The sequence below is a fragment of the Plectropomus leopardus genome, chromosome 1 (assembly GCF_008729295.1).
Source record: "Plectropomus leopardus isolate mb chromosome 1, YSFRI_Pleo_2.0, whole genome shotgun sequence".
Lineage (NCBI taxonomy): Eukaryota > Metazoa > Chordata > Actinopteri > Perciformes > Serranidae > Plectropomus > Plectropomus leopardus.
Window position 1 is genome coordinate 569415 of NC_056463.1, and position 25745 is coordinate 595159.

The 25745-nt window shown below is 38.8% G+C and overlaps 1 protein-coding gene and 1 long non-coding RNA gene across 2 annotated transcripts; both read left to right on the forward strand.

Annotated features, from left to right (window-relative positions):
• The first annotated feature begins 5330 nt into the window (after positions 1–5330).
• On the forward strand, positions 5331–11007 carry LOC121942365. Its single transcript, XR_006105800.1, has 3 exons — positions 5331–5625; positions 6709–6827; positions 10881–11007. It is a non-coding gene; the product is annotated as an uncharacterized LOC121942365 (long non-coding RNA).
• Positions 11008–14132: 3125 nt separating this feature from the next.
• LOC121943569 (cyclic nucleotide-gated cation channel beta-1-like) lies at positions 14133–22327 on the forward strand. Its single transcript, XM_042487123.1, has 10 exons — positions 14133–14225; positions 14847–14871; positions 14952–15030; positions 15682–15794; positions 15896–15953; positions 16932–16961; positions 17306–17366; positions 17592–17619; positions 21210–21295; positions 22226–22327. Exons 1-10 carry the CDS (start codon positions 14133–14135, stop codon positions 22325–22327), a joined length of 675 nt encoding a protein of 224 aa, XP_042343057.1.
• The last annotated feature ends 3418 nt before the right edge of the window (positions 22328–25745 follow it).

Consider the following 25745-nt stretch of genomic DNA (forward strand, 5'->3'; position numbering starts at 1 on the left):
CTCCGCATTGATATTTTACGGTGCATGTAAGTAGGCGGGTTTCCATCACAGATTTGTGCAAAACTTGAATGATATTTAATAAATGTGATAAAACTCAGTGGTGAGCTGACTGTTTCCACTGAGTGATGTGCAGCTTCTCCTCTGGTGATAACATCCTGGTAACCATGGCGATGGATGTTTTAAACATCAGCAGCTTTATTTCTATTGCAACCACTGCAGTAGTTGCCATTATTTCCAATCCAAGGCCACGCCCACCCCTCCATGTCAGTGAATGGGTCATAGGTCAAACTAAAAACTCAAAGTACACGTTAAATCAGTGTTTCTGTCGCTGAAGGTCGTTCTCATCGCCCTGATGTTTGTTCAAGTGTTTGTTTTCATGATAAGTTCGGTTTTAATGAGGTGTTAAATTATACAAAAGGGGGATTTTCCACCATGATTGACAGCTGTGACAGCCAATCTGTGCCCATTAATCCCAGTGATCCCACTGATCCCAGTGTATTTAAACTCTTAAACGGCAGATTTCACTTGAAAAACCTTCTCAACAGATCCCTGAAATATATTTAGTGTTTGTCTGCAGGTGCGACAGTGAACGCTGCTGAACTGAGCTGGACAACAGGAGTGAAAGGGTTAATGAACGTCAGCAGAAACCTTTCAGAACAAAACAGGAAGTCGAGGCTTCAACACACCTTTGGCAGAGATTCAGAGACGCTCGGGGGACAGATCGCTGTTAGGAAAATCAGCCGGACAGCTTTCACAGAGACGCAGTGTCGGAAACCGTTACAGTTCGTGCAAATGTGACCTGATAATTTAACAAAAAAAAGCATTTCACTCTGTTAACCCTTTAATACCCGGGCTGACATCAGTCACAATAATGTCACAATAATTTAAACATCTGAAATCTTAAAACTGGTTTAATTTTAATTTAATTTATTCTGTCCACAAAACTCAGTCGGCAAAATAAATATGAGTAGCTATTGTATGTTTCTGCAAACCGTGGATATGTATTTCTTCATTCATCCACCAGGAGCACTCAGACTCTCCCACCTGACTCCTGCATCCACCTGCTCACCTGTTCATCGTCCCCAGGTAGCCTCCACAGTGTTACACCGCCCTGTCTCCGTCCACAGTGTCACTGACGCTTCTGTCTGTATTTTCCAGTCCTCCTAACCTGGACCTGGTTCTGTTCCTGACCTGCTCACCTGTCGCTCCCTCCTGGACGTGTTCGACTGCTCAACTGCCATCCGACCATGTTGGAAGGTAAGCCGCCGTCCTACCAGAGCGGTCCACCGAAAAGCAAAGCTCTTTTGTCTTTCAGTCCGTCGATGTGAAGACAGCCAGGTTCTTCGGTGAAAGGTGTGAGACAGTTTGTAGCTGCAAACTGCAGAAAGTCACTGAAATTACCAAAGATTTTTACACATGCATATAATTTACCATCTGAAACTTGATAGAAATGTTATTCCAGCCCCAGTTTCCCTCTGGGTTTCTTTATAAATGTATATTGTTAATGTAAATATTGAATGAATTATGAGATTGAATTAATCTTTATTTCAAACATGAAAAAAAAAACAAAGCAAAAAACAAAAGACAAATAAAAGCAAATCTGCCTCGAGACAGAATACAATGAACAAAAGCAAAAACAGCCAAAGGACAAAAAAGAAGGCAGATACTAAACCTATATGTCAATAAATCTCAGTAAGCAAACTTAAATACGACCATGTAATACTTTATAAAAAACGTTAAGTATGGAGGTGCATGGATCCCACAAACCACCGACTTCTGTTCAGGAGTGCGGAGTTTCTTCTCCTGTGAATGTGTGTGAGAGTGTGTTTTTCTACATTTCACCTCTTTTGCCCGGTCCTAATCGTGGTGATGGTCCGCGTTGGTTGCCCCGTGCTGTTGTGTAAACATAACGACATGCTGCAGCATCCCGCCGTGTGCTCTGTTGACGGTAACGGCGTCCCAGAGCGTAAACAGACTACAACACTACTACAAACACTTAATTGGCCTTGAATGAACGGCACTTATATTGATAACTAATCTCCTGGGTGTACTGTAAGTCTGTAAGTCATCGTCATTTTTATTAGTGCCGTCTGTATGATGCACTCTAAATCCAGGTGTAAATCCAAATGTCGGATTTGAATCACTTTTAGATGTAAGCAGGCGGTCACAAAAATCAGATATAGGCAACAAATCGGAATTGGGCATCAAGCCTTACAGTATAAATCCAGTCTAAGTCTGCAGAGTTCATGTGGTCCACATGGACAAACTCCCTTCAATACTAAAAGTCTGCAGCTCCTGCAAGCACTTTTCTCTCTGTGACGACAAGCTGTGGCGTTTTAAGCCTCCAAAGACTGAAAAATCTGTAATAAGAGGTGGATTTGTCGACAGTGAGCTGATGTGGATCCGGGCTGCAGAGTCAGAAACTGTTTGGCTCAGATCAGCTGGACTCTGCATTCTTTCCTCCGTTATGTAACTCGAAACTCCTCGACGTCCCGAGGAAACTCCTGCCAACAATAACAGAGTTAATGGTGAGGGGAAAGCTCTATTGTTGTGTTTCTATTTTTTTAACTCCCCCAGCAGTCAGACCGACAGTGGACTCTTCAGTCCTTTAAGAAGAAAACATGAAACTCACTGTCATCGTCCTTAACCCTTTGGGACTTGAGCAGTTTGGCTTGTTGTCTTTCAAAAACACGAGAATTAAAATTATTAGAAATTAGAAATGACCAAAAAAAAGAGCAAAAAAATAAGTAAAAAGTAAAAGAAAATGTCCCGATTTTTTTTAAAAGAGGAAAGAAAAAAGGCAATCAAGATTTAGAAAAAGTGCTTAAAAATATATAATAATCATGAAATTATTCGTGAAATTAGTTTAAACATGTAATTATCACAATTATTAAAATATGTTTTCCTGGCTTTCTTTCTTCATCCACATCAGACCGGTTCACACTGAGTCTGAAACTGGTCACATCTGAAATTACAACGTGAACAGCTTCATTAAAAAATCTAGAAACAAAAAATCTGAATTGAGCACCAAAGCTTGCAGTGTGAACGTAGTGTCAGATTTTGAGCTGAGTCAGAAAATTGGTAAAAAAAAATCTTTTACATCTGACTTGAATGAAACTTTGATCAATAACTGATCTCTGAACCACTCGAGGCTCCACTCAGAGCGCCGTTATCGCTCCGTCTCAAAGGGTCGCGCTCAGGTCGGATGTAAATGTGATTACTGTTGGCACGGTTACCATGGAAACACAGACAATAACAATCTGTGAGTCATATCTGAGGGTTAAAACTCGAGCGCTGCTCTCAGAGCTCTGAAACATGTTTATTAGAAACCAGTTTGTCTTTTCTCTCGTTTTTTTCTCTTGATCTCTGTTTTCCTCTATTTTCTTCATTTCCTCCTTTTGTTTTTCTAACGTTCATTCTTTTGTTTGTTTCATTTTTCTTTTAAACTATTTTACTCGCTTTGTCTTTCTAGCACTTTTTATTTGTTTCACTCTGTTTACATTCATGTTTTTAATTTCTTTCCCTTTTATTTTTATTTTTTTTCTTTCAGTTCCACTTTCCTTTCAGTTTTCCTTTCTTTATTTTTTGTCACCTGATCTGAGATTTGAGGCCGTGACTTGAATGACTTGTTAACTCTCTGCTCCTCCGACAGGTCGTCTCCACAGGAGGGCGACCTGAGCTCGGGTCACCTCAGGTCAGTGCTCAGGATCTGACAGTTACATCCAAAAATTCATTTTATGAACCCACTGAAGGATTCAGAGACAGTTTTTGTTCTTTATAAGAAAAAATCAGCTGCTGGACAGTTTTTACAACCCAAAGAGAAAACAGTTTAGAGGAGGAGTGATCAGAATCAGAAAAACTTTTTTGATCTTCAGGGAAATGATGGTTTATTACAGACGCTCTGATGCCAAACAGAGAATTACAGCAAGTAGAAATAAGCACGAGCACAAAGCATATAAAAATATAAATGCAGTAATAGTAAACAATTAGCACAGCATGCAAATATTTAAATATTTCAAGAAATAAAGAACGTAAAATACGCTGAGTATGGAAGTGTGTAAAAATATAAGACCAGGCAGCTTTATTTGTAGCCTTACAGAGTAATAAAATATAAAAACATAATAAAAGATTGCAGATTTACAATAAAAGTAAAGAGTAAAGAGATAAGATCTAAAAGGCAATTACTAAAAGATTTTTTAAAATTAAAATAAAAATTAAAAAATGAGTAGATATAAAGAAATACGGTATTAGAAAATATGTGAGAATGAGGTTAAAGGTACATCAGCCTCCCTCATGTTTGACAGAAAACAGAAATACAATGAACTCCACACTCAAACGTAACTCATCTGGAGGATTTCAGGCTTCCTTTTTAGGTTTTGGGACAAAAAAAGTTTGTTGTCACGTTGAAAGTGAAAAAAGACAAAGAACACACGATGTTCTCAGGTGATCTGGCTCAGGTAGCTGAAGCACCTGAGCTCCAATCCTCTGTTTCGCTGACGCTGGACTTAACCTCGTTAGCAGCTAATCCTCCTCAGGGCCACATTAACAGCTTTAACCTGGAGCCGCCGCAATATGCTCCCAGCACACACACACACACACACACACATCGAAAAACAAAACACACTCACGATCCCTGTGTTAGTGTGTTTCCAACAACTCAGGTTCATACAGAAACTCAAAACTACTGCAAACGTGTTCAAAAAATATACAAAAGGACAATACATATACACATATACTCTGTCTGTCTGTGTGTGTGTGTGTATGTGTGTGTGTGTGTGTGTGTGTGTGTGTGTGTGTGTCTGTTTGTGTGTGAGTGTGTGTGTCAGAGCTCAGGTTCATGTAGGAATATAAAGACTTAAAATTAAACTCACAAGCTGAAAGGAAATAAAATATAGAGCTGTCATATAGCAAGTAATTAGTAAAAAGTAAAAAGTACAAGAAGATTACCTGGCAGTTATTAGCCTACAAAAAATAAAATTTAATATTTTTTTAAATTTAAAAGTGAAAAAAAACTAACACAGAAATTGCTTTAAAAAGTAAGTAGTTTTCCCTAAGCTTTTTATTTTTTCTTTGCTTTTAAATATGCTACCACCTCTTCTTGTTGTATAACAGAACACATTTTTGATTTAAATTATTATTTGATTTATATTTGATTGTATTTATATATAATATTTAGGGCTGGGCAATATGGAAAAAAAGTATTATCACAATTATTTTTTTCATATCAGTCGATATTGATATATATCACTATTTCTGTCGAGCTTAGAGGTTCCTTTGACTCCTCAGTGAGATATGAAGATCTGTCTCTGACTGTGTCCCAGGTCTCTGCCGAGACTCTGTAGCAGCGGAGGACCGTTTGAGGTGCAGACCAGCAGAAACTGAGGCTCGGGCGGTGCCTCCATACATCGCTTATCATCAGTCTCCCGACATTAGCTGGAGTTGTTGCTGCAGCTGTTGGTCCGTCAGTCCTCAGTCACACCGGGACACCAGGTCAACTTCAGGGCTGAAGCTGCAATCCAATTTCAACATTAAAACAACACTCAGCTCTGCGATCGCTCCAAAAACCCAAACAACTGCTCCTCGGCCCAACAGCTCAGCGCTCTGCAGGAAACACACAATCAGTAGGTCAGATGGTCTTTATTTAACTCACTTTAATATGTATTACTGTTATATATATACATATACACACACACACACACACACACACACACACATATGTACACACAATAGGCAACAAATTAGCTGCAGGGAGATTAGTACATTTTGTGAAAAAACAAGGTAAAATGTCAAGAAAACTATATTCATAATTCTTATCATCTACTTTTAGATTTAAAATTAAGCTGGAGAAAAAAAATCAATTTGTTTGATTTTTAGCACAATCGGAATTTTATTTATTTATTTTCATGCTTATTTCTTACTCAATTTTGGGGATTTCTTGTTGAGTGCTCATTGCCTTCCTCCCGTATTTAAAAAATATGTTTTTGTTATGGTTAGATACGTGTAGCTCTCATCACTTTGTGGTTGTAATATGTTTAAATTACTGTATTTTTAATTGAAGGACTTACATAACTCTTTAAATTATTTATATAATTTAGTTTCTTTTATTTATCTTATATTTTTGTACTCCCCACTTCTATTTTGCCCTGCTCTGGTTCTTTCTTTTGAATATTCATTTTGCTCATTATTTAAACTCATTTTAGCGCGACAACTTTGATCAATGCGCTCTTTAATCTTATTTTATTTATTTTGTTTTGTTTTAATGTAATTTAGTTTAGTTTAGTTTCGTTTAATTTGTTTTATATTATTTTATTTTATGTTATTTTATTTTATTTTATTTTATTTTGCTTAAAAAAACATACTGTACATGCTTTTTATGAGGAAATCTTGAATTATTTTTTACTCATGCACCCGTGCCTCTACCAAACCTGACCATAAGGGGGAACTCTGCACTAAAGGGGGGACACATTTTTCGACGGGGGGGACACACTTTGATGCAACACGATGACACTGATGTTCTTCAGACTGCAAATATCTAAATTTCAGAGTTCCTGTTGATAATTTTTGTTCTCGTGTGTGTGGTTTTGTTCCTCGACTTGTTCTGTCCGTTTGTCCTGACGTCCCCTTCATCTTTCAGCTTTTAGGCGTGTAATCTGAGCCCCCGTCCCGTCCCTTCCAGCTCTGTCTTTTTTGTCTGTCTCTGTCCTTCAGTAATCCCGTTAGCAGAGTTCCTCCATAATCCCGGCACAGCGTCCAGATCCCTGCAGGTCTTCACAGCTTCTTCAGCGCAGCTCTGTGGGATGCTGCTGGACCCCGACTGAAGCCCTCAGGTAGGACCAGAGACCCCATACACCTGCACCTGCACCTGCACCCCAAAATATCACAGCCCCCAAAATACCCCAGAGCTGCGCGGACTCTGCAGTGAGCGGCTGCAAGGCTCAGTGGTTAGATTCAGTCTTTGGGCTTCACTGAGTTAATTTTTGCTGTTTTGGGGGATTTTCTGACTGAAACATCAACAGTAACTGATGATGTGTTTTTCATGTTGGGTTTTTTTGGTTAAACTGTGTTTTGGTGTGTTTGAAAAGATGGACCAGTTAGCACCAAAATATGAGACAACAGATATTTTAGTTCTAAAAATGACTCTGTGTTTTCATTGAACGCTCTCATTAACCCCTTGAAACCTGAGCAAATTGGCTTGATTTCTGTCAAAAACACAGAGAAGCAGCAATGAGCAATGTAATGAGAAATGGGCGAAATAAAAAAAAATATATCTTAAATGTTCAATAATAATGGTAGTTGTTCCTTAACTTTTTTAACAGGTTTCAAAAAACCCAAAAACTTTCTGCTCAGATGGTGAAGGTTTAAATATTTTTGACGGCGTCTGATCTCAACACAAGAAAAGTGATTGATCCAGGTGCCAAAGGGTTAAGTCGAGTTTGGGAACTCAAATCCAAACTAGTTTTTTGGTATTTCACAGGTTATCTGCAGCATCAGAAAAGTGACTTCAGTTAACAATTTGTTTGACAAAAGTGTTCATCCAACAGGAAGCCATATAATAATAATAATAATAATAATAATAATAATAATAATAATAATAATAATAATAATAATAATAATAATAATAATAATAATAATAATAATAATAATAATAATAATAATAATAATAATAATAAGACTAATAATAATAATAATAATAATAATAATAACTTTATTTATATTGCACCATAATGGTTTGTACCGACAACATCACCCTGAGTCATGTTTGCTGAGCTCTGACGAGGCTTCCAGTGTGATTTTTCATTTAAATTAATTTTTTTCAGAGTTTATTTATCTGAATTGAGGCTCTGATGAACGAGTTGTTGTATATGTTGCACAAACTGTACAGACATTTTAGTCAAAAATGTAATTTTAGACTCATAATATGGAATTGATTTGCTAAATGTGGCCCACCATCCACTTCAAAGTGCTGCAAACTGGAGTTTTTGCCTCATATACCCCTAAAAATACCAACCTAACCAAATCTGTCAGCCACATACGGGCCAATGCCGGCTCACATTTGATTCTCTTTAACACAGCCGAGCGTGCCGACACTCGGCCGACACTCGGCCCGACCAAACTGAGCTGACTCAGCATTTACTGCTGATGTGCAGACAGTCGTCTGTGATTTGTATGGAAGACCATTTCTGACAATATGATGAAAAGAAAACAAATCCTGTAAGTGAATTTGATGAGAGACTTTCTCCTTTTTTTTCATGTTTTCTTTTTAATTTTTACCATCATAAAATGTAAATGAATAAAATAAAATATGAAATAAAATCTCTTAATATAATAAGAACCTTTTCAAAATAACTTGTATCTCAACATGATCAAAAAAGTATATTTAAAATTAGAATATTTTTCAAACTTATGACTTATCTGAAGATGACCAAATAATGACTTATTACTTAAAGAAATTCTAATTATTTTGGGATATAAAGTCATTATTTCAAGATACTAACTAACATATCTCAAAACAGTGAAAAAAAGGTGAAGTATCTCATAAAAATGACAAACTTTCTCAAAATAATGAGAACCTTTTTTGAAAAATTGAAAAAGCTTTCTCAAAGTAATGATGAACTTTAAACAAAACAGAACATAAAAAATGAGTAGCTCTTTTAAAATAATATTTTTTTCTCAAAATATTGAGAAACTTAAAATGAAATTCTTTATAAAAGGTAAAAAGAAACTTAAAAAATAAATATTTTCTCAAAAAATAGTAGGAAACTTCAAAAAAATTGACAAAACCTTTTCAAAATAATAAAACTTTTTTTTAAATGACAAATTTTCTCAAAATAATCTTCAAAAAATGAATGTGAAACCTTTTGAAAGTAATGAAAACCCTTTTTTATACAAATTTTCCGAAAATAATAAGAAACTAAAGAAACAAACATTGACAAACTTTCTCACAAACTTTTTTTTTAGTCATTACAAACTTTCTCAAACAAAAACTAACTAACTAACTAATAACAAAACTTTTTTTTTTCTTAAATGATGCTCTCTCAAATAATGACGAATGTTTACAAAATAATTACTTTTAAATCAGAAGTTTAGTATTGTTTCTCATTGTAGATATTAAGTCAGAATTTTAGGGATATTTCTTGTAATATTGAGTGAAACGATCTTATGTTTTTACGACGGGCTGCTGCTAAACTGCTCAGCTGATTATTGGTCGACCGTCTCATCACTGAGCGGCTGAACAGATCAGCCAGCTGAGTGTTTGGCTGTTTTTTCCGCCTGTTTACCTGCCTGATTGACTCTGGCAGCGTCTGATTGGCCAACATGCTAACTGCTTAATTGGCTGATCATTAAGTGACAAACTGAAACTGGCCTAAAGACAGTCGATCAGCCGCTGACCAACAGGTCGCCGTAGAAACCGGCTGAATGGCTGAAAAGGAAACTGGAAAGTGTGAGTGATGAACTGGACACCGGTTTAAGCGGATGCACAGCAGCGCGGCTACATGGGGTTTTTGTGCTGCGGTGGATTAGGGTCACGATCCATCAGCTGTAATTAGAGCCGACACTCAGCCAGACATGATCTAAACGGCAGTAAGCACCAAGACGAGGGTCAGCACTCCTCCAGACCGACTCTGCAGCTAATTAAGCTTTTATTTTATTTTATTTTATATTTTATTTTATTTTATTTTATTTTATTTTATTTTATTTTATTTTATTTTATTTTATTTTATATTTTTATTTATTAAGTATTTGATTGCATTACATTATTTAAATTTTTACTGCACGGCATATACTTGCATCATTTTCTGTTTGTCACATTAAAGTTGGAAAGATTAAAAAACAGTGAAACTAATAACTAATTTATTATTGTTATTATTTTTATTAATAATAATAGCAACTTTAACTTTATTTATACAGCACATTTAAAAAAAACAGTTGTTTACAAAGTGCTTTGACAGTCAGCTAATATATAGTATTTTTTTTAAAGAAAGGAAACAAACAAACAAAAAGGAAAAACAGTCCATCTCTTGGTAAAGTTCATCATATTTTGCAGGAAAAAAACCTAAAAGTAACAAACTGCTGAGTTTTTTCTTGTACCTCTATACACTAACATTTGTTACCATTTTATGTCTTTATTTTTTCATGTCATTTACTTTTAGCCTCAAAGGATTTTATTTTAAAGATCCAAAACTTTACAAACTTACTGTGACTTTCGGAAGTCAACACACTGAATGCTGACCTGATACTGCGAGGGACAGTTTAGTTGTTTTATTTTCATATGATTGACGCAGCAATAATCAACAGAGTTTTGAGTTGAAACATCAGACTTTGCACATGACATATATAATTATTATAGCATTTTACTGCAAAACAAGTTCATTTACTTGTGATACTTTGACTACAACATACTGACGATACCTCTTACTTTCACTAAAGTTGTGTTTTGAATTCACAGATTATTGAACCCTTGAAAACCTGGAGCAACATCACTTTTCTTGTGCCGCTTTTAGAAATATTTCACAAATATTTTAACCTTTGCATCCTGAGCAAATTAATGGAATTTCTTTGAAAAATGTGCTGAAAAAGGTGTAAAAAAAGTATACTTAACATACGTGCACGTTACAGAATTATTATAATTTCAAGGCACTTTTTCAAAGGTCTTTGTTGTTTTTTTTAAAAAAACTTTTTAAAATTTAGTTTTTATTTTAATTATTTATTTAATTTACTGATTTTCAGGAGATTTTCTTTCTTTCTACTTTTTGCTAATTTCTTGCTAATTTTGGGGTCATTTCTTCTTTTGTTGCTCACGTTTTTAAAAGAAATGCGGCTGATTTTTTAACTGTTTACTGAACGTTCAGCAGTGATGGTTGCTGTTTGTGTGTTTGGAGGATGTTGAGCTGGGTGGTCAAAGTGGTCCCCCAGCCGCCTGAGCCTCCGCCCAAAACAGCCGAAGAGCAGAAGGAGAAGAAACCCGCCGCTGCCCCGCCTCCCGCCGTTGCCCCGCCTCCCGCCGCTGCCCCGCCTCCCGCTGCTGCCTCGCCTGCTGCTGTGACCGCACCGCGTGTTCAGGTAAGCCACGCCCCACGCCTGTCAATCTGTTGTAACCATGGCAGCTCAATCAGCACAAAAACTGAAAAGACGTCGTTACACGTTTCTGCAATCTACGATAAGTTACTTTTGTAAGTAATTGTTTAGCGGAGACACAGAAACTTCTCAAAGTCTCGATGCACAGTTTACTGGAGCTACAGTTACAGCTCAGTTACACCATTTTTATTTCATTTGATTTGATTTAGCACAAAATGTCAAAAACAGTGTGATATATTTTAACAAAGGAGGCCTGCAGAGGAAACCCAGGAAACCCTAAGAAACCAGAACCAGTGCATACAGTCTCTGAACATTGACCAAATACATTTATAAAATTGTTCAAAAATGTATTTTTTCTATGTGTTTACTGATATAGGCTATAATAAAAATATGAATAAGAATGGACAGTCAGATGAGGACAGAAATAATTATGTGAAGAAGAAGAAGAAGAGAAGAAAAGGTTCGTTTGTTTTAAGCCGGTCTGCACCCGTTTTCAGTCGCACTGACACAAAAATCCGCTTTTTTTCTGACATCATTGAAATAGTCTGAATGTTGTGTTTAACATGTGATTATCTTTAGGCACAAACAGCATCATGTTTCAGCTTAAAAAACCTGTTTTTTTGCGACACAATCCCGACAGAAAACTCTGCAATAGCTTGTTCAAAAGTAAATGGAAATTTAAAAATGTGACTAATCACAGTTCACTATTGAAATTCAGAGATGAATCGCAATTTTTAAAAAAATAATCATTTGACAGCCCTAATATAGACCCTAATCTGTGCTTTAAATAGCTAAAAAAGGACGTATTACATCAGATTTTTAAATGCTCGCTGACATTATTTTGTGTTTTCTGCAGGAGAAGAAGGTGACGTTTCAGGATGAGTGTAAAAATGAGGGTAAGATATTCACACGGCGAAAATCTGCCGGTCGGTTTCTGTTTCTTTACTTTCAACATAAACACACTTTATTTTTTTTTTATTGACAGCTCCAAAAAACGGCGGACAAACCCAAACAGGAGGTCCAGGCAGCAGAGGAGAACGGGTGAGTCATAGTCAGTTTCAGATCTGGTGCTTCTCACTTAGTTTTGTTCTAATTTTATTTGATTATTTTATTGTTTCAAACTGTTTGCGTCTTCTTATTTTTTTTTTCATCTTTACTGAAAGTTTTGATAGACAGAATTTGTAGCTGAAAAAGTTTGCTGAAGTCACCACAGTATTTCTCTAAAAGGTTTTTATTTTAAAATTAAATATTTTTTAAAGGCTATATATTGTTTGTGTCTTCTTGTAGCTTCTATGAATTTAAAAACATGAAAGTAGACTTTTATTTTGAGTAAACTAAAGAAATTTTCCACCATAAATTGTTGCAGGAAAAAAATCACAAAAAAAACTATTATTTTTTTTATTTATTATTATTATTATTTTACATATTATTTGTATGTATTACATTTTATATTGTTTTATATATTTATTATTATTATTATTATTATTATTATTATTATTATTATTATTATTTTATTATATTATTTTACATATTATTTGTATGTATTACATTTTATATTGTTTTATATATTTATTATATATTTTATTATTATTGTTGTATAATATTATTTGTATTTTTATTTTATTATGAAATTTTCTTATTGTTTTTTTAATTTTTATTTCATTTTAATGTTCATTTTTTTCATGTGTGTAATTTACTATTATTTTCATACTCGGTGATATAAAAGTTTGAAACTGTAAACGTCCTGTCCGCAGCCCGGTGAGCAGCTCTCAATCCGGCGTGCTGACGTGGATCAGCGGCGCTCTGCCTCAACCCGCCATCTCACCGAAACTGAGCCGAAGCAGCTCGAGCAGCAAGGTGAGGCCCGGACGCTGACCTCAGGTCAGATCTCTCTGCACGTTAAGATATTAACCCTTTCGTTTCTTCTGTTTCCTTCATCGCCTCCGTTCATCACAGGAGGAAAAACACAACCACCAGGTAAACACACTGTGTGTGTGTGTGTGTGTTTGTGTGTGAGTGTGTGATGATGATGATGATGATGATGATGATGATGATGATCTCTCTGATTTCTGTTTTCTCTGACGACAGTAAACCTGAAGACGAGTGAGTAATCATCAAATACTGCATGCCAAATAGTGAGCTGCTTTTTAAACAGATGAACAGGCATGCTGCTAAATAGTGAGCTGCTTTTCAAACACATGGACGAAACATGTTGCCAAATATTGAGCTGCTATAAATCCCTGTCAGCAGGCAGGCTACCAAATCCAGGATTTCCAGGGTCCTGGAAATATTATATTCGGACCCAGAGCTATCAGCTGCCTCTGTTGATCACATGATCCTTGATGTATTTGTCCCAACAACGTCTCGGATTGTCTCAGGTCATCGCAGTTCAAGGAAGCTTTTCTGTCTGAGTTTCCTGCAGCGTCTCTGCAGTGTCCTCTGCTGCCCCTGCAGCAGCTGTCTCTGCAGCAGCTGTCCCTACAGCAGCTGTCCCTACAGCAGCAGCTTTCTCTGCAGCATCCTCTGCTGTCCAGCAGCTGTCTCTGCAGCAGCTATCTCTACAGCAGCTGTCTCTGCAGCAGCTGTCTCTGCAGCAGCTGTCCCTGCACAGCTGTCCCTACAGCAGCAGCTTTCTCTGCAGCATCCTCTGCTGTCCAGCAGCTATCTCTGCAGCAGCTATCTCTACAGCAGCTGTCTCTGCAGCAGCTGTCTCTGCAGCAGCTGTCCCTACAGCAGCAGCTTTCTCTGCAGCATCCTCTGCTGCTGTCCCAGCAGCTATCTCTGCAGCAGCTATCTCTACAGCAGCTGTCTCTGCAGCAGCTGTCTCTGCAGCAGCTGTCCCTACAGCAGCAGCTTTCTCTGCAGCATCCTCTGCTGTCCAGCAGCTATCTCTGCAGCAGCTATCTCTACAGCAGCTGTCTCTACAGCAGCTGTCTCTGCAGCAGCTGTCTCTGCAGCAGCTGTCTCCTGCAGCGCCTCTGTAGCGTCCTCCGTCGTTCCAGCAGCTGTCTGACGTCTGTCCTCACTGTGTGTCTGTTTGTCCCCACAGTAAAGGGATGATAGCGTGGATCTCTCAGGGTTTGGAGAAAGTCGTCCCGAAGCCTGAACTCAGCAGGAAGGAGACAGCCGCCGCCGAGCCGCCCGCTGAGGTACAACCACAGATACTGCAGGACGTCCTGCAGGACAGACAGGACAGAGAGACACTCAGTGGAGCAGAGACATGCCATTCTCTGTCTTTACATTAAACCTTGTGCTCAGACATGACACTGAAGGCAGATCCAGGTTCCCAGTTGTTTCAGTTTTCAGGGTTAATCAAAATAATCGAACTTCCCCTGAAACCTGAAACCAAAATATATGAAGATATTATAAACTCCGGTGCTGCATTTTCTTTGCAATAAAAAGAATAAAAAGACGGGGATGAGATACAGATCGGAGGGCAGGAGTGGGGACAGGTTATCATTTATGCAGAATATTGAAATAGAAAGATTAACTGTGGATGTGCTTTGAGAAGATGTGTATAATTATTTTAGGGACGCAGCTGAGTGGAGATGTTTTTTTCAGAAAAGTATCTGATATTATTATCAGATATTATTTTAGTATCAGCATATTAAACAGCTGAGCGCTGATACAGAGCACAGCATCACTGGGACTGTGAACTCCGCTTCATTGCTGACAGTTTGTCTCTGACCGGACTGAGTCCAGGTTGTGGTCAAAGACAGATCCAGTCTCGCGGATCAGTCATGTGACCTGCTGTGTTTGTGTCTCCTCAGGTGCGTCGGGCGGCAGCTGAAACAGGTGAGCTCAGACCTGAGTGTGGACGCAGACGCAGCAGAGACGCACACGTCACATCGTTAACCCTCTGTGGTTTGTTTCAGCTGCAGAGCTGCAGGCCGCCTCAGGGGATGGGGGGTCACACCGCGAGGACAAAACGGACAGCAAACCTCCGCCGCCCAGGTGTGTGTGTAACTGTGTGTGTGTGTGTGTGTGTGTGTGTGTGTGTGTGTGTGTGAGTTTCTGCAGCTCCATCAAGTTAAATTTGTGCTTTCTGTTGTTTTTTGTCGTCACAATCTGGAAACCTGGAGATGTTTTTACAGAGTTTTTACAAACAGCTGACGATGTCTGAACCTCACGAGAACAGAACGAGGACAGTCCTGGACATGGACACATGGGACAGTGCCCCCATCCGGATGCTCCACCTGCAACACAAACACCAAACATGGACAAATTCTCACTTTGAGCGTTTATTGTCGCCAAAGCCAAAACGATCCGCAGCTTCCCCAGATGTGTTTCAAGGATTATAGGACGTTTCTTTGACTTTAGGACATTTCTAGGATTTTAGGATGTTTCCAGAATTTTAGGACATTTCTATGGTTTTAGGACATGTCTTGAACTTTAGGACATTTGTAGAATTTTTTAGATATTTCTGGGATTCAAAACGTTTCTAGGATTTTAGGACATTTCAGGGATTATAGGAAATGTCTTGGACTTTAGAACATTTCTAGGATTTTGGGATGTTTCGATTTTGGTCATGTTTTCAGTCAGTGATGTGTCATCAGATCTGTGTGTGTGTGTGTGTGTTTGTCTGTGTGTGTGTGTGTGTGACAGGATGATGGACTGGATCAAACAGGGAATAGAGAAGGTGGTTCCTCAGCCGGAGCTTCACGTTTGCCCAAAGACAGACGACAGTCTGAAGTCTGAAGCTGCCGCCTCCTCTAAAGGTCGTCCTCAGAGCGCCGTCACGCTTTGATGTACAGAGATCGATTTAAAGTGCTGATGTTTTGGTGAATTAACCCTGAATGTCTCCTGCTCCTGTGTGCAGTCCAGACTCCGGCTCCTGAACCTCCTCCGGCCCCCAAACCAGCCGCCGACAGCGAGAGGTGAGTCAGATCTTTGTCTCTGTGTGGAGACGTTTATGCACCATAACTGTGATTCAGAGAGGGAGATATTAAACCAGGAGATTCAGAGGAGATTTAAGACCTGGACTGACATTAGTGTTCTGGTGCTGCATTCAGTCGCCTGTCACAGGGTCACCTGACTCTATAATCTGAGCAAGTTCGTTTGATTTCTGTCTGAAATCTACTTGGCAAGAAATTTCCCACAAATTGCAAAAAAAATTCTTAAAATGTGACAAGAAAATTGCTTAAAAACTTGTTTTAAAAAATAGGATGATTCTAAGAAAATTATTTTTAAAAAATAGGAAAAATGCTCAGAAAACTATATTTATAATTAGAATAATTTTAGTTTTTCTTTTACTCTTTTTAATTTCATTTTTCATTTTTGGGCCATGTCTTGTTAAGTTGCTTAAGACATCGATCCAATCTGCACAAAAATGTTGTCAAAGAGACAAAAATTGACTACAAAGAGACACAAAACAACTATAAGGGGACACAAAACATGAGTGCCCAGCAGCGCACCTGCTGGAGCGGGCGCCCCACGTACAAAGGCTGCTGTCCTCTGCAGCGGCCGCAGGTTTGACTCCAACATGTGGCCTTTTGCTGCAGGTCGTCCTCTCTCTCTCCCACTTTTTCAAACTGTGCTTTATGTAATAAAGGCAAATTGTCAAAATCTAAAAAATACAAAGCTAAATAATTTTTTTAAAGAGATGCAAAACACACACACACACACACACACACACACACACACAAAAACAAACCAAAAAAAAAACGAGGCAAAACCACCGCGGAGTCTGTGTGTCTTGCTCCTATGTAGGACAGTTGTGGGGCCTTTTTCATATCAGAGTCCAGGGGCCTGATGTCTCCTTATACACTCATGTTGGAGACAGAAGAGCGAGGACAGGTGTCACCCTCAGATGGACAGACGGTTAAAAACTGCTCTGTTTTGTTTGGTCCTCGCAGGTCTTCCAAAGAAGCAGAGCAACAGCCCAAGTAGGTGGACGCATTTTATCCAAACGTTACAGAAACATCCGAGCTGGAAGCTTCAGCTGCAGATTTTCCTCCTGAAACGAAAACTTTTAAAAAAGGAAACCAAACATTTCCTGTCACATGGCTGGATGGTTTACGAATAATAATTCTAACATCAGATTTGAAATAAACCGTCAGAGATTGTAGATATTTTATACGTCACATATTCCTGCTGTTTGTAGCCGACATAAGACAGACACATGATCAGCTGCAACAACGTCTGATGCTGTCGAGTCTTTGAGTTTAGGACGAATGTTTTTGGACACAGAAAGTGTTTTTGAGGTCTGACTCCTCTGTGTTGTTGGCAGTATGATGGGATGGATCGTGAGTGGGCTCGGCCGCATGTTACCTCAGCCGGTTCAGAAGCAGGTGAGTCGCTGCGCCAACACTTCATCTCTTTTTTTTTCTTTCTTTTTTTTGGCGAGTGCAAAAAGGCAGCACGAAAACAAAAACAGAGATGGATTTATGAGTCCTGTTTGAAAATGAGTGTTTTTGTGTTTGGTTTTTCTATTTGTTCTCTCATATTCATGAGTCAGGACAGCAGACTGAATATGATTTGAATATGTCATCTTCATATTTGTCGTCCTCCTGCAGGAGTCGGGCAGCGAGGAGGTGCAGAGCAGTAAGTCGTCAGCTTCTCCTCAGTTACACACCGACACATGAACACACGAGTGTGCAGCCGATCAGTGTCACGCTGCTGTGATGTCTGCAGCCTCTGACCCTGAAATGATAAAAATGAGTCAATGAAAAAGCCTCGAGGGCAGACACTGCACATTTACAACATCAGATATAGAAATCACAGCCCAGTTACCAGATTAAATGTTGGCATTTTACGTTTCTGCAAACCTCAGATTTGTTACGTTTGTTCACGAATAAGTGAATAATTGAAACTTTTCTTTATGATACATCACCGCTGTGGTTAATGTGTGGTTACATTTAGGAACAAAAACTACTGTTATGGTTCGGGAAAGATCACGTTTTGGCTTCAAATACCCGTTTTTCTCGGCACTGTCCCGGCAGAAAACGCAGCGATGTCTCCTTAAAAAAAACAACACACATTTTGTGGCACTGAACACTCCCTCTGGGATTTTGTGGGCTGTTTTTGTGATCGCTGCAGCCTGAAATGTCTGATTTCACGGCAGCTATATATTAAATTTTTATTTAACAGCAGGAAATGTGGCAATGTCCCTGTAAGACACAGCTGCGTCTCGTGGCATTGTCCTGGATGGAAATGTGCCGATGTCTCATTAAAAAAATCGCTGAGCATGGCGTGATAACGTCAGAAAAACCCTGCAGTGTCTCAGTAAAAAAATAAACTGCTCTTTATGGCTCTGTCCTGACAGGAAACACAGCAGTGTCACATAAAAACAGCAGCTTTTTAAGGCATTAGGAGATGCAGTGATGTCTGTAAAACAGCCAGTTTAATAGTTAGTTGGTGTTGAACAGCTGTCCGCAGCTCCCCTCTGTCCCCTCCGTCCCCTCCGTCCCCTACACCTCCCAATGACCCACATTAGAAACACTTTAGAAACGTTGAGATGAAACGTATGAAACTGTAGCTGGTCTGCAGAAACTCGCAGTGCCACATTTTCTCCTGGTGACTGAGACTTCAAACACTTTGCACTAAAATGTTAAGATTTGGAAAACTAAAGACTCATTTCTGTTGGTTTTCAGTGTAAATTAAAGCAGTTTGGGAGCTTTTTCTCCCTTAAAAAAACAGATAATATATACAGATAATACACAAATGCTACAAACACAACTTCTAAACGGTTTGTGAATCAAACATCGGCTGTAGTTCATTTTCACTCTTTTATATTTCCTTTTACGTCCAGGGTTGAAACTTATTAAGCTGTGACAAATATCTTTAACCCTCTCTGGTACGGTGTTGCCTCAAGGTAATGTCGCCATTTTGGCTGTTTACATTCACACAAAATATCCTCAACTGTGTTGCAGTACTTAAAGAACTTAAAGAGCCAGGGCCCTAAAGAAACCGACAACAGTTTGTGTCGTGACATGACCCTCTGGAGGCCGTGTTTGTCCTTTTTTGGGAGGCCTTCCTTCCACATTCAGCTCTGTCAGCTCCAACTCTCCACAAACACGATCTGAAAACAGATTTTTCAGTCGTTTTACAATCTGGAAAAAAAGCATCATACATGAACAGAAACCTGCAGAAACTCAGGTGTTTATGTGTGAAATGCACTTTTTTATATATATATATATATAAAATTGAAAAAAAGGCGGGTAGGATCTGATAATCGCTTCCTCCTTTTCAGAGATGAAATAGAAATAGTTTTCTGATTATGTCCGATCGGCATTCTGTTGTTGTTTTTCTTGCCTACATTTTATTTTGCTCTCCTATTTTATTTGCCATGTTTGAAATAAAGATCTTGCTAACTAAACGACGTAAGAAGACATTTTTTTTACCAACTAGCATTATTATGTGTACCATAGAGGGTTAAATTCTTTAAAAAGCAACTTAACGGCAACTTAAATCTTGTTTTTCTGAACTCTTGTTTTTCCCGCCTTGCTGCAGTGATGCAGACGTGCTGTAACACCCGCAAACGTAATAGAAATCTGCAGCTTTCAACGTAAAAACCCCACAAATGTAATACGAAATTTCCTGCAAATGTCTAGAAAAGACATTTACATAACGTCCAGAAAAGACATCTACATGATGTCCAGAAAAGACATCGACATGACGTCCAGAAAAGACATCTACATGATGTCCAGAAAAGACATCTACATGACGTCCAGAAAAGACATCTACATGATGTCCAGAAAAGACATCGACATGACGTCCTTTATAAAAGCTGCAGATTTCTGTTACGTTTGTGGTTTATTGTGTTTGTGGGCTGCTGTTATGTTTGTGGTGTTACACGTGCACTCTGTGGTGCACAAATACGTGCACTGGTTGATGAATTGATTGATGAATTGATTGATTGATTGATTGATTGATTGGTGGGTTTTGCTGGCCGTGCGATGGTCGGCAGGCGGTGGTGTCGGTGATGAGGCGGACTCTAACTGGGCTGCTCTTCTCCTTCTGTTTCAGGGGGAGGAGGCGGCAAGAGCCCCTCGAAATAAAAGGAGAAGGAGGCGCAGGACAGAGTCGCTCACACTGACACTTTAACCCTTGCCGCATCATTCAGGCCTGCAGAGATAAAACGCCGCTCCACACAGCTGCATGCTTTCAGGTTTTGCACAGCTGTGACGCTTCATTCGCTTTTTCTCCCCAAACGGGGAAAGAAATCAAAAAAATTACGTTTAATGAAATCTGAAAATGTTTTTTTAAGATGTCTATTGTTCTCACACATGAAGAAATCCGCCAGTTTAAACTATGATTTCTCTAATATTGAACATCCAGTGTGCTTTCTACAGAGCTACTGTAAATCTGCGTGAAGAAGCTTACCCATTAACCCTTTCAAAACCTGGATCAGTTTTCTTGTCTTTTCACAAGCATTTAAATATTTAGAATTTGAGAAAACTGGTTTGTTTTCTTTTGAAAACAATGCGAAAAAGCTGCAATAACGGCAAGAATTATCCTACAAATTTAAAGAAATTAGCAAAAGTTGACAAGAAAATGACCTGAAAATCTGCTTTTTAAAGAGATAAAGAGAGAATCATTCGAACTTATTATTTAAAAAAAGGGAAAAGATGCCCAGAAAACTATATTTATAATTGGTATACTTTTATGTTTAAAATTATGTAACTGTTTTTTAATGTCTAATTTTTAGGGGGAAAAAATGCAATTTTCTTTCCTTTTTTTTTGCTTCGAAGAAAGAAATCAAGTAAATATGATCAGGTTTCAAAGGGTTAAACAGGGTTTATTCTTCCATTGGTGCTGCTTCATAATGAAAACTGACATTAAATATTAATAACAAATCTCAAATCTGGACTGTCAGTAGTTCAGGACAGCTTTAGTGTTTTTTAAAGGCATCTGCTGATGCTTTCAGGCAGCTAAATAACTCCAGACATCCCAACTCACTAAAGCATTTCACTGTATGTTCATAAAAATAAAGACCTTATTAGAAAACAAGTGCTTTGTTGAGTGTTTTTGTTGTGTTGGTAAACCTGAGGGAAGAAAAATCAATCAATCAATCAATCAGTGGGTCAAAGTCAGTGTTTTCATCACAGCCTGTGAGGTGAGTTTGTAATTGTTTGATGTTCATACAAGACACGTGGTAGATAATCCTGCTCTTCCTGTCATGTGGCGTTCAGTCAGCATCGTGCAGAAGAAGACAGACCTGGTGCTGGAGGACGTGGGACAGGACGAGGACAAGGAGGTGCAGCAGAAGGAGAAGGAGGTGAGAGAGGAGTCCCAGAATTGTATTAACCCTTGAAGGGCTGAAGTTCTTCAGAGAGAACCAGGAAAAGTCTGATGGCGACGCAACTTTATTTTCAGAGCGCATTTCATACAACAGGGAAATATAAAGTGCTTTACAGAGCAACAAAATATCAAACTTTTAACTCTGAGGGACTGTTTGTCTCATTTTACTCTCTTTTCTTCTCCCTGTTGTGATAATTGTGTGTGTGTTGATGCATGTGTCCTAAATGTAGTCCAGATTGTGTATCTGAGTGTAATCAGTGAATTTGCAGCTCAGCTCCTACAATAAGTCTAAAATACACTGTGGAAACTAAATAGTTACATTCAGACTGTTCAGGTCCAAAAATGCTCCATTGAAACCCATTCAAACTGACATTTTTGATCCCACAGCCATCAGAGCAGAAAAACAGGACTTGTATTATTTCTGGGTGTCATTCTGGGCTTTTGACTCTGAATTTGTCATTTTGACTATTTTCCACCTGATGAGGTCATTTTGACCATATTTGGCATATGGAGGAAATACATGCTATTTCCACTAGGTGACCTGTCACAGTCAATGTAGCTGCTGATCACTGACATATCCCAGACTGTCAGCAGCTACACTCACACACTGACATATCCCAGACTGTCAGCAGCTACACTCACACACTGACATATCCCAGACTGTCAGCAGCTACACTCACACACTGACATATCCCAGACTGTCAGCAGCTACACTCACAGTCAGTAGTTATGTATAATATTTTATATAGCCTGATTTTGAAAAGCACATTTTGTGTGCAGTCTGTAGTATTTGATATTGCACAAAAACTAATAATAATAATGATATAACTAATAAGCTTTCTCAAAGAGGAAAGTCTTAAATGTTTTCGACGGTGCAGACATTACAGCAGACTGTGGTTTGTTTCAGGCTGGAGGTGCAGAGCCTCTCATGGATCAGTGCGCTCCTCTGGTCGACAGCATCAAGGAGGAGGTTGGAGAGGCCGTCCTGGCTCGCATGGAGGAAAAGTAAGCGATCACTCTATTTGACTCTTTTTTTCCCCTTTGCTTTCTCTTTCAAATTGTTCCACGAGCACGCTAACAATGGAAATATCATCTGTTTTTTCTGTCTGTCCAACACTTTGGTTCAAACATGAGATATCTCAGCAGCCACAGGCTGCTGTTAGTGTGGGATGTTTTAAAATTTGCAAGACTTTTGCACCCTGCAGGCTGGTTTTGTATTTCTTTTAGTGTCATTTCTTTGAATGTTGGTGAGTATCTGAGCTCTTGCGTGTTGCGCAGACTGCAGCAGGGCCGTCTGGAGGCGGCCCGAGCGGCAGAGGAGATGGCCAGGAAGGCAGCGGAGGAGGCGGTCCGACAGCTGGAGGTGGAGCATTCGGCTAAAATCGTCATAGAAAACCTGCCAGAGTCCAACGAGCAGTGAGTCACATGAACACATGGCATGTTTTTAAAAAAAATGTAAAAATAAAGGAAAAAATATATAATCATTGCTAAAAATGTTAAAGAAAAGAATCATAACAAATTTTAGAGAAAAATAAATTGCTAAAAGTTTGTAAAAATTTAAAAAGAAACAAAATCACTGTCAATTTAAAAGACAGAAATTACTAAAATGTTTTTAAATCAACAAAAATTTTGATAGAAAAAAACTCACTATTTTTCTGTTAAAGAAAACATGCCGGCATAAAAAGTCCCTCCCCAGTGCTAAAAGCTTGATTAGCCTTGGATCAAATATCTGTCTGCATACTTAGTTAGAGTCCGCTTTTAACAAAAATACAGACTATTTTTGCGACTCTAGTTAATGAATCGTTAATGATTGCAGCTGCAGAGTATATCGTCTTCACTCAGCACCAATGACTAACAACTGCTCACATTTATAACAGCACAGTTCATAATTAAAATTAACAAAAGTTTTCCAGGATAAATAAGGTGTCAGAGTGCTTAAAAAAGCATCAGATTAGAGCCAATTAATCATCTGTTTGTTTTCAACAGACTGCCGAACATCCTGGAGGAGGAAAACGAGGACGACCCAGAGTAAGTCTGTCTTTATGAAACATGCTCCGTCACTCTGCTGCTAGCTCGAGGTAACTGCTGATAGCTACTGCAGCTTTTGTTGACTGAAAATGAGGTGCAGCTCAGATACTTCTGGTTAGACTCATGGAGGAACAACGTCATACTCCAATCTAAAAGAGATGAAACTGAAATGTATCCTCTGATCTGACGACTTAAGGACTCTGACCTCTTTTAGAGAGAGCGTTTCTTAAGCCACCAAACACTCTCAGTGTAGTACTCCTTTTTTCCACCGTTTTATTCTGTATTCATATCTCTGTTTATTATACAACGTATGCCCCTTAGAGTTTGACACAAAGAAATTCTCCTCTTTATGGACGACTGAAAGTGCCACCACAGTAATGGCAATAAAGTTTAATTTGAGTGTTTTTCACCATCCAACCTTAAAAAATATGCACATGACACACCACTTGCACAGCAGTGGGTCGGGGCTGGGAATTTTTAGGAGCAAACAGCAGACGAATAGTCAGACTTTGACCAATGCAGCATTAGAATGAGGCTTGAACTCACAACCTCAGACATCAAGAACAAGTCAGTATCCCTGTGATCTCCACGCCGAGAGAGAAACCAGAGAGGCTTCACACTGTGACCGAGCCGACCAGCAGGGGGCAGGATATCAGCTGTCTGTGCATGGAAAGGCAGATTTCAAACTGCTCCCAAAAATTCACTCATCAAGACTAAACTCTGAGAATCTGCAGACTTCATCTGGACAGCAGAGAGATGTTGATCATTTGTTGTTACAAAGATTGATTTGCTCCATAAGTGAAAAAGTGATGTTTAAAGATGCCATTTTCCCACAGACTGCAATGTCATGATGTATGTCATGACAGCAACATTTTGTCATTTTTTCATAAACTTTGCAAGTATATGTTTACAGCAGCGTTTAAAGTCAAGCATTTTGATGCACTGTAGGCTCAGTTTTTGATAAATCATAAATCTGTGTGGATGGTTTGTGTTGGACAGTCTGAAGACGCCCTGCAACGAGTTTGGTGTCAACCGAGCAAAGAATTGGAGAGTAGATCAGTTTAATTAGTTTGATGAAGGTTTTGATGAAAAACAGAGTGATGGACTTTTTAATTTTTACCACAATGATTTGTACAAAAGTTCTGTCTCATTTGGGCCGATATTTTGGTGTAAGTTGCAAAGCTGTAGCATGTACAAACGATTTATTGTGAATTTTCAAACTTTTGAAATGTAGACGGTTGCTGTAGCGCCACCATCAGGACAGTTGGCTCGTGTTTGCAGCTGAAGAAGTTTGACATGGGACTGGACCGATGTGCTAAGTTTGGTTTATTTTTATACATGGAAAGTTGGATTTCTTCACTGCCCGGCTCCGAATAATGTGTTACAACAAATAATGAGGGAGCTCGGCCTGTCGGCGTGTAGGCAGTTTTGTGAATGTTTTGTTAAAGGACGTAGGAACCAACACTTCCTGTGCTTTCAGCGCCCTCTGCTGCAAAGTTCTCAAAGATCTCACCTCGAGCTCTGCCGCTCTTTACTCGACTCAAAAGTTGCTTCCTTCCGCAACTTTCTGACACAATCATGTTTTTTTTAAAGAAATCAATTTGCGCAATGTTTCAAATATTTAAATGTTTGTGAAAGGCATCTGAACACAAAAAAGTGATGCTGATCCATGTTTTAAAGTTAACCAACATTTTTTAACTTATAAGGCATCTCTGGTTTGCAGAAACGTACAAAGCCAATGTTTTTTCTGGCTCTCCATCTTGTTTGTCCCTTGCTGCACCCCGTCCAGGTTGCAGAACCTGCATGAGGACAGTGAAGACAGCGCGGACAATATGAGACCTGAGGAAAATCAGAAAACCACTGTGGAGGAAAAGAAAAAACCCGATCAGTAAGCCATCTTTAGTTAGAGGCTTTTCCCTGACGCTCCCATACTGCTGATGATGTGGATCTGATCTCTCTGCAGACCATCACCGGTCGGTCTCTGTATCGTCCTGCCGAATTCTGCAGGAGCGACATCACTGTATCTTTGAATGGGATGTGCACTCTGCATCAGCTTGCACGGAGATTGTAGTTTGGCACGATCAGATCAACTGAGCTTTTTACGTCTTGAGGCTTTTTAGAGCGAGCTGCCGTCCTGCCCTGCCGTCGAAACTGGACTCTGCTGCACCGAGAGATTCTCAGTGTGATTCCAGTCCCAGTTCAGTGGAACAGCTGGATCATTTAACCCTTTAAATAACCCTTTAAAATGGCACTGAGCGCTGATTAGTATGTAGTTACCTAAAAAAACAATATCAGTTTAAGTGTGCGCTTAATGTTTTTTTTTTTTTTTTTAATAGATTTTGTTTTGTTTTGTTTTGTTTTGTTATGTTTGAAAATAAGCACATGTGTTTTTCTTTTAT